The sequence below is a fragment of the Salmo salar genome, chromosome 23, assembly GCF_965601325.2.
Source record: "Salmo salar chromosome 23, fSalSal1, whole genome shotgun sequence".
NCBI lineage: Eukaryota > Metazoa > Chordata > Actinopteri > Salmoniformes > Salmonidae > Salmo > Salmo salar.
This window is the reverse complement of record NC_138313.1, coordinates 21,132,135-21,145,963: the sequence shown is the minus strand read 5'-3', so window position 1 is coordinate 21,145,963 and position 13,829 is coordinate 21,132,135. Positions and strand designations below refer to the sequence as shown.

The following is a 13,829-nucleotide window of genomic DNA, read 5'->3' as shown; positions in this document are numbered from 1 at the left end:
TCTAGTGGTGTGGGGGCTGTGCTTTGGCAAAGTGGGTGGGGTTATATCCTGCCTGTTTGGCCCTGTCCGGGGGTATCATCGGATGGGGCCACAGTGTCTCCTGACCCCTCCTGTCTCAGCTTCCGGTATTTATGCTGCAGTAGTTTATGTGTCGGGGGGCTAGGGTCAGTCTGTTATATCTGGAGTATTTCTCTTGTCTTATCCGGTGTCCTGTGTGAATTTAAGTATGTTCTCTCCAATTCTCTTTCTTTCTTTCTTTCTTTCTTTCTTTCTTTCTTTCTTTCTTTCTTTCTTTCTTTCTCTCTCATGCCTCAGGACTACCTGACATGATGACTCCTTGCTGTCCCCAGTCCACCTGGCTGTGCTGCTGCTCCAGTTTCAACTGTTCTGCCTGCGGCTATGGGACCCTGACCTGTTCACCAGATGTGCTACCTGTCCCAGACCTGCTGTTTTCAACTCTCTAGAGACAGCAGGAGCGGTAGAGATACTCTCAATGATCGGCTATGAAAAGCCAACTGACATTTACTCTTGAGGTGCTGACTTGTTGCACCCTCGACAACTACTGTGATTATTATTATTTGACCATGCTGGTCATTTATGAACATTTGAACATCTTGGCCATGTTCTGTTATAATCTCCACCCGGCACAGCCAGAAGAGGACTGGCCACCCCTCATAGCCTGGTTCCTCTCTAGGTTTCTTCCTAGGTTTTGGCCTTTCTAGGGAGTTTTTCCTAGCCACCGTGCTTCTACACCTGCATTACTTGCTGTTTGGGGTTTTAGGCTGGGTTTCTGTACAGCACTTTGAGATATCAGCTGATGTAAGAAGGGCTATATAAATACATTTGATTAGATTTTTCATAGAAATACTTGTAATTATTCTATGTATGATAACTAGTATAAATATATAGATAATTGTGCATATTTTCCATCATTTCACATTCATTATTCATTTACAAAGTATACAGAACGGGACTCTTATTCTGAAGGACTCCAAAAAATACGTGACCCGGAAGTACTTAGTTATTCTTGCCTGTTTTATAGTAGTGGAGAAGATTGATTACTATTTTGCTTTAATAGCGATAAAAAAGATCACGTTTAAATGGAAATAAATAGTGATTAAGTGTAGAACATCCCTAGTGCGTTAGATTCTCTATCAACATCCAATTTAAGGTACGTATGTTCTGTATAAGACACCAAGCTAGCCTAACAACTTTGCTAGCTAACCTAGTAGCAGTTAGCCAGGAAGAATGGCCTGCTTCTCGAGACAGCTAGCTAGCTGTCTGAAGGACACTGTCCTCACTTTGCAGAACGATATAGCTAACAGAATGGCCATTTTGTTTACAAGTAGCTAGCTGTCTGGCCTGTATAGCTAGCTGTCAATCGCTAGACACGTCCAGAACCATTTTGGCTAACTACATCATGCTAGCTAACCGTTGTTTACTTATTTTGACTGCACCATTGACCAGCAATACTGTGATGTAAACGGTGCAGACGTTCTTACCATAATGTTAATGTATACTGTAGGAAGGTCGGAAAAGGATCAGGTAGACAGGTACAAATCTTGAGTTATATGGTACTATACTATAGTTGTACTTGTAAATTATAGTATCATAGTCTGTGTCCCACTAAGAGAAATAAAATGGTGTGTGTTTTCCTGCAGTAAAAAGGAATTATATAAAGTTTGCATTGAGTTTGCCTGGCTACCCAGACTTCTTGCTCCGGCCAAACGCTACGCCACATGCGACGGGTGTTAGTTTCTTGAAGCAGACGAATGTACTGCGAGCCGTCAGGCTAGCATTATGTCTGCCTGCTTTGTATTTACAGTAAGAACAATGACAGCCATCAAGCACGCCCTCCAGAGGGACATCTTTACGCCCAATGATGAGCGTCTCCTCAGCATCGTCAACGTCTGCAAGGCGGGTAAAAAGAAGAAGAACTGCTTCCTGTGTGCCACAGGTGTGGCATAAATGCCTTTAAAGTCTTACACGAATCAGCTCTTTTCACCATCTCACCAGTGTCATGATGTAAACATTACGAACTTGAAAACCACTGTCAGAGATTTAACATCAGAAACCGTGATTTCACTGATAAGGCTTACAGAAATGGATCCACAGATCACTTTTACCCCATTATTAGACTATTATAACTGTTGGATGCTTCTACCCCAGTCACCACAGAGAGGCCAGTGCAGGTGAGAGTGGTCAAAGTGAAGAAGTCAGACAAAGGGGATTTCTACAAACGGCAGATGGCCTGGGAACTGAGGGATCTGGCTGAAGTGGATGCAAAAGATGCCAGCAAGGTCAGGGAAAGAGTAATTTTTCTCAACTTCCTCTCACTGCCTGAATGTAATTTCTCATAGAACCTTGTCTCTCTCCCCCCCCCCCCCGCACCCCCCTCTTCTTCCTAATGTGGGTATTCTTCTTTTCCTTCCTTTCCTCATATGCTTTATCCTCCTGCTAATTTTATTGATATTCACATATGGCATCTCTTCTGCCCTTGTCATTCAGGAGAACCCAGAGTTTGACCTCCATTTTGAGAAGGTGTATCGATGGGTGGCCAGCAGCACAGCTGAGAAGAATTCCTTCATCTCCTGCATTTGGAAGCTGAACCAGCGTTACCTGCGGAAGAAGGTGGAGTTTGTGAATGTCAGTTCCCAGCTGCTGGAAGGTATGACAGCTCACTAACTATGGGGAAGGATCAAAAGCATGTGTGTTTTTCTAGTGACCCTCGCTGTTCCCTGTACCTTGCATCTATGATACACTTCTTTCTTGCCTGTTCCCAATCTCCTGACCTCAACCTGAAGTGTTTCCAGATAAATCTATGTAACCTGTGAGTTGACCTTTGGTGTGGCTTTCTGTGGCTTAACACGTCTTTATTCTCACTCTTCTCTCTTAAACTGTCACTGGCCAGAGCTTCCTAAAGCGGAAGGTTGGTAGCACTTCTTTCCCCATTTCCTCTTCATTGTGATTTCATGGTGTTGAATCACTATTCTTATAGTAGACTCACACATCTTTGAAAGTTGTTGCTATTGTTTGCCTTATTTGGATATTGAGTGAGTGGCTTCTGAATGGGTGTTACTAGATGTTTATTAAATATTTTAACCTTTATTTAACTAGGCAAGTCAGTATGAATATTAGTCTGTTCTGTTTTTGTATAGACATTTTGTATAGTGTATGCACTACCGGTCCAAAATTTCACAACTATGAAGTAACACATATGGAATCATGTAGTAGCCAAAAAAGTGTTAAACAAATATATATTTAATATTTGAGATTCTTCAAATAGCCACCCTTTGCCTTGATGACAGCTTTGCACACTTTTGGCATTCTCTCAACCAGCTTCACCTGGAATGCTTTTCCAACAGTCTTGAAGGAGTTCCCACATATGCTGAGCACTTGTTGGCTGCTTTTCCTTCATTCTGCGGTACAACCATCTCAATTTGGTTGAGGTTGGGGGATTGTGGAGGCCAGGTCATCTGATGCAGCACTCCATCACTCTGTTTCTTGGTCAAATAGTCCCTACACTGCCTGGAGGTGTGTTGGGTCATTGACCTGTTCAAATACAAATGATAGTACCACTAAGCCCAAACCAGATGGGATGGCGTATCACTGCAGAATGCTGTGGTAGCCATGCTGGTTAAGTGTGCCTTGATTTCTAAATAAATCCCTGACAGTGTCCCCAGCAAAGCACCATCACACCTCCTTCTCCATGCTTTACGGTGGGAAATACACATGCGGAGATCATCCGTTCACCCACACCGTGTCTCACAAAGACACAGTGGTTGATACCAAAAATCAAAAATTTGGACTCATCAGACCAAAGGACAAATCTCCACCGGTCTAATGTCCATTAATCATGTTTCTTGGCCCAAGCAAATCTCTTCTTATTGGTGTCGTTAGTATTGGTTTCTTTGCAGCAATTCGACCATGAAGGCCTGATTCACACAGTCTCCTCTGAACAGTTGATGTTGATGTGTCTGTTACTTGAACTCTGTGAAGCATTTATTTGGGCTGCAATTTCTGAGGCTGATGGTCTTAACCTCTGCAGCAGAGGTAACTCTGGGTCTTTCATTCCTGTGGCGGTCCTCATGAGAGCCAGTTTCGTCATAGCACTTGATGCTTTTTGCGACTGCAAAATTGAAGTTTTCCGGATTGACTGACCTTCATGTCTTAAAGTAATGATGGACTGTCATTTCTCTTTGCTTATTTGAGCTGTTCTTGCCATAAAATGGACTTGGTCTTTTACCAAATAGGGCTATCTTCTGTATACCACCCCTACCACAACACAACTGTCACAACACAACTGATTGGCACAAACGCATGAAATTTACTTTTAAGAAGGCACACCTGTTAATTGAAAAGCATTCCAGGTGAATACCTCATGAAGCTGGTTGATTGAATTCCAAGAGTGTGCAAAGCTGTCATCAAGGCAAAGGGTGGCTATTTGAAGAATCTCAAGTATAAAATATATTTTGATATGTTTACAAATTTTTTTGGTTACTACATGATTCCATATGTGTTCTTTCGCAGTTTTGATGTCTTCACTATTATTCTACAATGTAGAAAATAGTAAGAAATAAAGAAAAACCCTTGAATGAGTAGGTGTTCTCAAACTTTTGACCGGTAGTATATTTGTTCAAATGGAAGGGTGACGTTTGTTTGTGTGGATGTGCATGTGCTGTACTGTATGCGCTGTGCACAATGTTAAACCATCCTCTCTGTCCTTGGTTTAGAGTCAGTCCCCAGTGGTGAAAGCCAGAGTGTTGCCGGGGGCGACGAGGATGCTCTGGATGACTACCAAGAGCTGAATGCCCGTGAGGAGCAAGACATTGAAGGCATGATGGAGGTGTGCGAGTATGCCATCTCTAACGCAGAGGCCTTTGCTGAGAAACTCTCCAGGGAGCTACAGGTTCTGGATGGGGTAAGTAGACAGCGCCATGGAGCCTTGGGTCTTCTTGAGGGCAACATAGACTTGAGTTGCCTGACATGCACAGACTACCGCCCTTTGTGATCTATGGTTGAGCACATTACAGTGTGGTTTGGCTCACCGTGATTTGATGAACAGTGTAGTTAAAATGACCACCGCCAATAATCCCCCCAATCCCAGGCCAACATCCAGTCCATCATGGCATCTGAGAAGCAGGTGAACATCCTGATGCAGCTGCTGGACGAGGCTCTGTCGGAGGTGGACACCATCGAGGGCAAGCTGAGCAGTTATGAGGAGATGCTGCAGAGCGTCAAGGAGCAGATGGACCAGATCTCCCAGAGCAACCGCCTCATCCAAATCAGCAACACCAACAATGGCAAGCTGCTGGACGAGATCCAGTTCCTGGTGGTGAGCATTGTGGGTGATGTGGGGGGGAAGGTTCCTGTTTCTGTTGGTTTGTTTGGATGGTTTGCCTCTTTGGTACGATTACGATACAGTACCACAAGCTATGGCACGTTTTCTTTGACTTGTTGGTTTGGTTTAATGTGATGATATTGAATGATGAGGGGCGGGCAGGTAGCGTAGCCGTTAACAGCGTTGGGTCAGTAACCGAAAGGTCGCTGGTTCGAATCACCAAGACGACTAGGTGAAAAATCTTTTGAGTTGCGCTTGAGCAAGATGCTTAACTCCAATTGATGCTGTACGTTGTTGATTAGAGCGTCTGCTAAAGCGGTGGTTCAGTGGTTATTTTTAGTTTTTAGTAACTCAGTCCAGCTTTCAACTCTTGAAAGTTGTAATAGTAGAATGCACAAGGTGTCATTTATAAATTGGATAGTGCAGCATCAGTTCCTCTTGTCGTGTTAATCATTGCATACCTTAGAGAGCTATTTATAACTTGTCAGAAAGTTATAAAGATCAATTAGCCCATGTCAGCTAATGTTTTTTTTGCCAGGTTTTTTTAGCCCATCGATTTGGTTGTAATGTTTGAGTCACTCAAATATCACATGAATAAACATTAGACGTGGAAAATGTTATAGAATTGCAAGAAAATGAGGTTTAAAACGGCAACATTTTGTGTCATGAACAGTGCTTGTGCCCGTACAAATAGACATGGTGCGCTCGCGCAGGAGGGGGCAGGAGGATGTTCCCCAATGCTAGAAAGGGGGACTGAGTGAAAAAGTGTGCTTAAATGACTACAATTTTAATTGTAAATGATGAATACCTGTCCCTCAGAATTATATGGACTTGTCGAAGGGACACATCAGGGCCCTGCAGGATGGAGACTTGTCCTCCCCCAAGGGCATCGAGGCCTGTATCAACGCTTCTGAGGCTCTACTGCAGTGCATGAACGTGGCACTCAGACCAGGTCATGAGAAACTGATGGCTGTGAAGCAGCAGCAGCACCTGTTCACTGAGCTCAGAGATACCTTTGCCCGGCGCCTCACCAACCACCTCAACAACGTGTTCGTCCACCAGGTAATCCACACAACACAGTAACACTTCGCTAGTCCTCTAGGTCGTTTAAACATGGTCTCAAGATTTGTATTCAGATTTATATTGAACCACATGACTAGATACGAGGCATAACAGAGCGCTGTGCACATTACTTGTTATAGTATTTTGAATGTTTCCTGCCTTTGGCAGGTGGCTTTTTCTGTCCTCCTCATCCACTTCCTAGTTTAAGCTCTGTTTCTTCTGATCGTGTCTCTTCCTGTCTCTATGCTGTTTCCCTCCTGTACTACTCTGGTCCTCCTGTCCTTCACTCTCTGCCTCACTCTGAACCACCCAACTCTGCTCTCTCTGCTCTCTGTCCCTGTCAGTTCAACCACTTCAGTCACTTCAAAATGACCATCCCTCAGTTCTATAGGTCCTCCTGTATGTCGCTTCCAGTGAGTAGTACCCTCACAGCAACCCCATTGACCCTTCCCCTCTTACCGCTGACCTTTCCTACTTATCTACACGCCCCTGTTTTCTTCACAAAATGCATTACTGACCGCATGAGTTGTGCTGCTCATAACTTCTTAGCTAACCCTCCTCTCTTTCATCTCAACGGGTCTGAACGCCTCAGAAACGCCTCAGACCTTGCTCCACCACCTCCATTGAAGGATTGACTGGGCTCCCCTTGCACTTTGCTTCCTTCCTGTGTCAGAGTGCTGCTGTGACTTTGCTGTGCTGGGGTGCCAAGTCGTAATACTTCTTTCTGCCTGTCTGCATGCTTGGTAGCAGCCCTAGAAGCAAGTGAATTAACTGAGAAAGGAAAAAAAGCTCGCAAATCTACAAATGCCGGAATGTTCTTGTCGACGAGGTTATTTGAATGTCGAGGTTGAATATCTGAACAGTTAATCTTGTACTACCTCAGTGGTCCATTGGGCCACACAAACTGTCCCTATGAATGCAGGGGATGTCCTTAAAGGGACCAAGAGGGTTCAAGGAAAAAGTCTCTCCCTGCCTGTGTGAGTGTTTTGAGAGGGTGTTTCTCTATTATGAGCTGTGTTAACTACCTGTGTTCCCTACATCCAGGGCCATGACCAGAGCTCCACGCTTTCTCAACACACGGCAGAGCTGACCCTGCCTAAACACAGCCCCCTGCACAGGGACCTGCTGAGATACGCCAAGCTCATGGAGTGGCTCAAGAACACCCAGAGAGAGAAGTACGACGGCCTGTCCAGGGTGAGTGACTTCCTCTGGAAGATCATCATTATTACTTCCCTAGCTATATTCTATTGTTATCACCATTACCACCACTACTATAACGTCTCCATCACCAGCAGCCCTACCATCATCTCTTACTGTGTCTCATAACAAGTAGACTGGTATTCATTGATTTTTCTCTCTCTGTTTTCAGACCTATGTTGATTACATGACCAGATTATATGAACGAGAAATCAAAGATTTCTTTGAGGTGGCGAAGATCAAAATGGCGGGCACAACCAAAGAGGGGAAGGGAAATAAGTTTGGTAAGACCTTGGTGTGTTTTTAAATGTGGGATGTTTGTGTGATTGTTTGTCTTTTCTTTTCCCTGTGAAAGCTTGTAGTTTGCTGTGGGGTTTGTTTGTGGTGGTGTTTAACCAATTAGGTGCTGTTTCTTCCCCTTGGGTTTTTGCGTAATGGTTTGTATTTGTGGTGTGTGTGTACTGTATTTATGTGATTTGGTTTTGAGGTAAGTGTGTGTAATTCTGTTCAATATTTGTCCATCTGTACTGTAATATCACCAGCTTTTTCTGCATGGTTCCCCTTGCGGTATTCCTGGACTCTATGGTAACAGCAAACACGACTACATGTTGTTAACAGCCCTGTACTGCTTCCTGTGTCATAGCTTTCACTGCCTAGGAAAGGCCCCTGTGTGATGTCATTGTCCTGCTCAGTGTTGCTAGCTGGTGTTTTGCTCATTGTTATTTCCCTATTTGGCTGTTTACTGTATGATGAGCCGAAAATTAACCCTGCTACTCATTCTAACTGCAGAGTATGACTTCACTAATTTAGTTTTTTAAGACTAACTGGGGAGCCTAAACATTACAAGTTTAAGTTTACCTTTTTAAGTAAACTGAAATATACTGTATTTAATGCTCTAAAAACGATCCTTTCATTTGGCAGGAATATAAGGCTCTGCTTCCTGAATTCTGAATTTCAGTCTTAGCTTTTCTCTCTAGAATACAAAATGAGCAAAACTTTTGTTAAGGCCAACCACAGCCTCTGCAGTGCATTTCAGTCTGTTACCTTTGACTCTCACCTCCTTAACGTGCCCCCCATTCTTCATGTCATGAGCCTAACATGTCTCTGTCTCTGATGCCTGCCGTTCTAACTGGCCGCCAGCCACGCTTCCACGGAAAGAGAGTGCTCTCAAACAGGAAACGGAAAGTAAGTATCCCATACGGGTCACGCAGTGAGACCCCTGTAACCTGCCACCCACACCCACCCCTACCCACCTGCTCCCCACTACTATGTCCCTGATACTGTTGCACAGCCAGGACCCTCTCCCCCTCACTCAGCCCTCCACCTAGAGTAACCCCAATCTGCCATCCGTAGAACGTTCTACTGGCCACTTTTTAAAGAGCACCTAAACTAACACTGATCAGACATTTAAAAACAATGAGCATGTACATTCTGTATGGCATAGGATCCTACTACTCATTCACAATACAAAAGGATATATTAATGTCAACGTATCCAGCGAGGTTCGCTGATAATGAACGTCCAACATCCATAATAAGATATTTAATGGTCTTTATCACCGAGCACGCCTTTCAACGTTTCAATGTTGCATATGTTCTTGTCTCTCAATTGTTTTCAGCTGTTCATGTTATGTGTAATTACCGCTAAACTAACATGTTTTAAAGATGCATATTCACGTGGGCTTTGTGGCACACTTTCTTTCTTTTTTTTTAGATGTCACAAAGTTATTTATTTTTAACAGCACAGTTGCTCTGCTTTGAAAATAAGTCCAAGTGAATGCAGCCTTGGTCTCATGGGCTATAGATAGGGAAATGTTCCAGAGACTAGTATTTAGCCTGTAGTTAGAACATGTCTTCAACTGTTTCCCCTCTGGTGCCCCAGGCCTGCATGGCAGCTCTGGGAAGCTGACGGGCTCCACCTCCAGTCTGAATAAGCTGGCAGTGCAGGGCTCCAGCAGCAGGCGCTCCCAGTCCTCCTCTCTGCTGGACATGGGCAACATGTCTGCCTCAGACCTGGATGTGGCCGACAGGACCAAGTTCGACAAGGTGATGCTCACAGACAGGGCCATAGGCACCATACTACAGTCTTTCTATTGCATTTACATTTACATTTTAGTCATTTAGCAGACGCTCTTATCCAGAGCGACTTACAGTAGTGAATGCATACATTTCATTTCATGCATTTAATTTTTTTTTTTTTTTTATTGCACATACTACCCGTGGGTTTTTGTAGATCTCTTTATCGTTTTAGATGCGCCATTTGTTTTGTGTTTTATTTATGTTGATCAATTGATGTTGGTGTCTCTCTTTCTGTAGATCTTTGAGCAGGTTCTTAGTGAGCTGGAACCTCTCTGTCTAGCAGAACAAGACTTCATCAGCAAGTTCTTCAAGCTACAGCAGCACCCCACCCTGGCTCAGGTGAATTCCATGCTAGTCTGACTGGCTGAGTGTTTGCAAGTGAGATTATGAGTAACTTCTAAATGATTAACCACAGTTTTTTTTTCTATCAGGGAGAAGTGGAGTCTGATGGAGGGGTGCCCTCCAGACAGCCCCCTCAAGGGGAACACAGACACTCAATGTCATTGACTGAGTGAGTAGCTAGCCTCATCTCTTACTGACATTTCTGCTCAGAATGTCCATCAATAGTACTAGGGCAGTGGTCACCAACTTTTTCTGAGTCAACTTTCTCAGTCAAAAAGTAAGCCATGATCGACTGCACAGATTTTTTTTTTTTAACATGACTTAAAAAAATGTAACATTAACCTAATAAAAACAGTTATGTAGGAATGAGGTTTGTGCAGTAGGCCAAATACATTATCACAGCATATTGGCTATATGCCTGGCCTTACAATATTTTTATTCTCAGACCATATTATATTTCAAAACTCAAGCTTTGATAACAAAATAGATCAGTTGGTGTAGCACTTGTATACACAGCTGAGTATACATTTATTTTACTGGACTGGTGGTACCTGCATCTGACGGTCATGGTTCTTTCAAGACAACTGGGAACTCTGGGAAAACAACAAGGTAAAATCATGTCAGTGATCTTCAGGTCGGAACTCTAGAAAGATGCCCGAGTTTCCTACTTGGAATTCCGAGTTGGATGACCGTTCAAAACGAGTCAGAGATGTCCTAGTTCACAGTTGTTTTGAACACATTATTAGTCTTAGCGGAGGGAGAGAGCAGCAGAGGGTTCGCCTCTCACGGTCCCTGCTCTCTCATTCCTTTCCTCCAGTGAGACTGACCAGAGGGGACACAGTCTTCCACCTGATGGCAAAACTCGAGTCGCACCGCATCTGCCTCATGCACAAAATAATAAAAATCGATACACCTGGCTACTAATTCATTGCAGCGCAAGTGGTATTATGGAGAAGCACATTTTTTGTTTTGTAATAGTGTTGAATAAAAACATGAACTCACTCATAAAAACAGCAGCACTTTGCTGTATTCTTCAGTCTCTCTCTAGTCATGGTTTTTAAAAGTTATGAAATCTTATGTAGGCTAGTATTAAACTTTGCTGGAAGCTGTAGGCACAGTGATTTGAGCTATCCGATTGGCCAGCGCAGTAGGCGCACTTGATTTAGCCACAGATCTCCCAGAGTTTTGTATTTTCAGACAAATGAAAAGGTTAAAAATTGGGACATTTTTCCTACCTAGTGCACATGACTTCTGAATCAAGTGCACCTACCGCCATCAGTGAAAAAATTCATTAAAAAAGGAGCACAAGCCTTAATTGTTGGCTTTTCAACAGAAATGTTTGGTGATCGACTAGGAATGCCTTGAAGATCACAATCGACCAGTTGGTGACCACTGTACTAGGGGCACTAAACATGCGACAAATATGACAAGTCCAAATACCATCTTTCATGGTCCACTTCTATCCTCTTCACTTTTACCATATTATTCTCTTTCGTTCTGTGTCTTATCATCTGTCTGGTCCTCCTCAGGAAGGACATGGTGCGATTGATGATGAACAAGATCTTCCAGAGCATTGAGACGGAACTCAACAGCCTCATCGCCCTGGGAGACAAGATTGACAGCTTCCACTCCCTGTACATGCTGGTGAAGATGAGTCACCACGTGTGGACGGCCCAGAATGTAGACCCCACTTCCTACCTCAGCACCACCCTCGGCAATGTGCTGGTCACCGTCAAGAGAAACTTTGACAAGTGTATTGTGAGTAGAGTTCAGGTTAACCAGTTGAGTCTGGTGATCTGTGTATCTAGTACTGCTACAGACTGTTGGATGTGTGTGTGAAGCTGTTCATGTTTCTCTCAGTCTGGTCAGATCAGACAGATGGAGGAGGTGAAGATCTCTAAGAAGAGCAAGGTGGGCATCCTGCCCTTTGTCACTGGGTTTGAGGAGTTTGCTGAACTGGCTGAAACCATCTTCCGTAATGCAGAGCGCAGAGGGGATCTGGACAAGGCATATGTCAAGCTTATCAGAGCCGTCTTTATGAATGGTAGGTCTAATACTTGCCCTGTGTCAGGAAGATCGAATATTATGATTGGTGAATGTTTTGTGTGTATGTTGAGTAATGTGGTTGGCTGATAGTCTGTGCTCTGATTGGTGTTTGTCTTGCTGGGGGTGTATCCAGTGGAGAAAGTGGCCAATGAGAGTCAGAAGACGCCCCGGGACGTGGTGATGATGGAGAACTTCCACCACATCTTCTCCACACAGTCCCGCCTGAAGATCTCCTGCCTTGAGACAGAGAGGCGAGAGGCCAAACACAAGTACACAGACCACCTGCAATCCTACGTCATCAACTCCCTGGGCCAGCCCCTGGAGAAACTCAATGTGAGAGAGGGGGTTTACACTTGGCAAAGCTAATGTACATTTGATTAATGTTTATATGTAACATACATGTTATATGATGACTATAACACATTATGTGATTTCACATATTACATGGCATGCATACTTGAATGTACAGAATTAAAAAATGCACACAGGTGATCAAGTACGCCTCTATGCTTTGCAGCACTTCTTTGAGGGAGTGGAGGCGCGTGTGGCCCAGGGGGTGCGTGAGGAGGAGGTCAGCTACCAGCTGGCTTTCAATAAACAGGAGCTGCGTAAAGTTATCAAGGAGTACCCCGGCAAGGAGGTGAAGAAGGGCCTGGACAACCTGTACAAGAAGGTGGATAAGCACTTGTGTGAGGAGGAGAGCCTGTTACAGGTTAGTGACAGAGAACCTAGAAGTTTATCTATATTAGAATTATTATATTGATCATTTATTTTATTGATCCATTATAGATCTGTAGATATGTTATCTAAACAGCTGGTAGTTTCACTTGTTTCAGTGGTTGATCCTGGTCTTGTTTTTGTTGTTGTTGTACTTTTCAATTTCTCCAATAGGTGGTGTGGCACTCCATGCAGGATGAGTTCATCCGTCAGTACAAACACTTTGAAGGCTTGATTGGCCGTTGCTACCCTGGGTCTGGTATCACCATGGAGTTTACCATTGGAGACATGTTGGAGTACTTCTCAAGCATTGCCCAGTCCCATTAATTACAAACATACACATTATAACTTTACACATGCTCTCTATTGCTTCATAGTGCCACACACAGAAGAAACACTATTTACTGGAACCAATCCGTCATTGCTGTGTGGCCAATATGAAGTACATTAATTGAAATTGAATAAATTGCACTTGAAATTGTCTGCAGTACTTGTACGGATGGGAATGAATTAACAGTTGTAAAAGGTTTTGTGTGTGGGCAGGTAGCCTAGCACTAACCGAAAAGCCTAGCAGACTAGGTGAAAATCTGCCGTTGTGCCCTTGAGCAAGGCACTTAACCCTAATTGTTCCTGTAAGTTGCTCTGGATAAAAGCATCTGCTAAATGACTCCAATGTAAATGTGTGTGTGAGTGAGTGAGATCTTATTTGCACAGAGATCACAATGTTACTGATTTCTTCTGTCTGTGATTTTCCTTTGTTATAACACACATCACCTGTACATGATAAACTCTTCAAAATTGGGAGGTTGTGGGCCAAATATGTTAGCTTGTATGATACTACTCAAAATCTAAAGCCCTCTTCATCACACTGATGTCTTGAACTTTGTATAGTCACAGAATGTCAGTCTTCTACTGGAATATTTTTGTTCTGTTATGCCATGTGTGATTGCAAACTTTTCAACAGAATACCATATTGCCAAATAAATGTTAAAATGTCAAATTTTTCATGGATTTGTTTAACATGTATTTCTATTTTATAGTTGGCA

At 43.5% G+C, this 13,829-nt stretch overlaps 1 protein-coding gene across 6 annotated transcripts; it reads left to right on the top strand.

Annotated features, from left to right (window-relative positions):
* The first annotated feature begins 991 nt into the window (after window positions 1-991).
* exoc1 (exocyst complex component 1) lies at window positions 992-13,783 on the top strand. 6 transcript variants are annotated; one of them, XM_014169008.2, is made up of 20 exons: window positions 992-1,171; window positions 1,826-1,957; window positions 2,170-2,300; window positions 2,509-2,668; window positions 2,912-2,929; window positions 4,734-4,921; window positions 5,108-5,335; window positions 6,161-6,403; window positions 6,748-6,816; window positions 7,448-7,597; window positions 7,773-7,884; window positions 8,741-8,785; window positions 9,482-9,645; window positions 9,916-10,017; window positions 10,110-10,189; window positions 11,550-11,778; window positions 11,881-12,064; window positions 12,200-12,399; window positions 12,584-12,778; window positions 12,958-13,783. In XM_014169008.2, exons 2-20 carry the CDS (start codon window positions 1,834-1,836, stop codon window positions 13,108-13,110), a joined length of 2,775 nt encoding a protein of 924 aa, XP_014024483.1. In that variant the 5' UTR covers window positions 992-1,171; window positions 1,826-1,833; the 3' UTR covers window positions 13,111-13,783. The 6 variants fall into 6 exon arrangements, with proteins under 6 accessions (XP_014024483.1, XP_014024484.1, XP_014024487.1 ...); XM_014169009.3 differs by lacking the exon at window positions 2,912-2,929; XM_014169012.3 differs by lacking the exon at window positions 6,748-6,816.
* The last annotated feature ends 46 nt before the right edge of the window (window positions 13,784-13,829 follow it).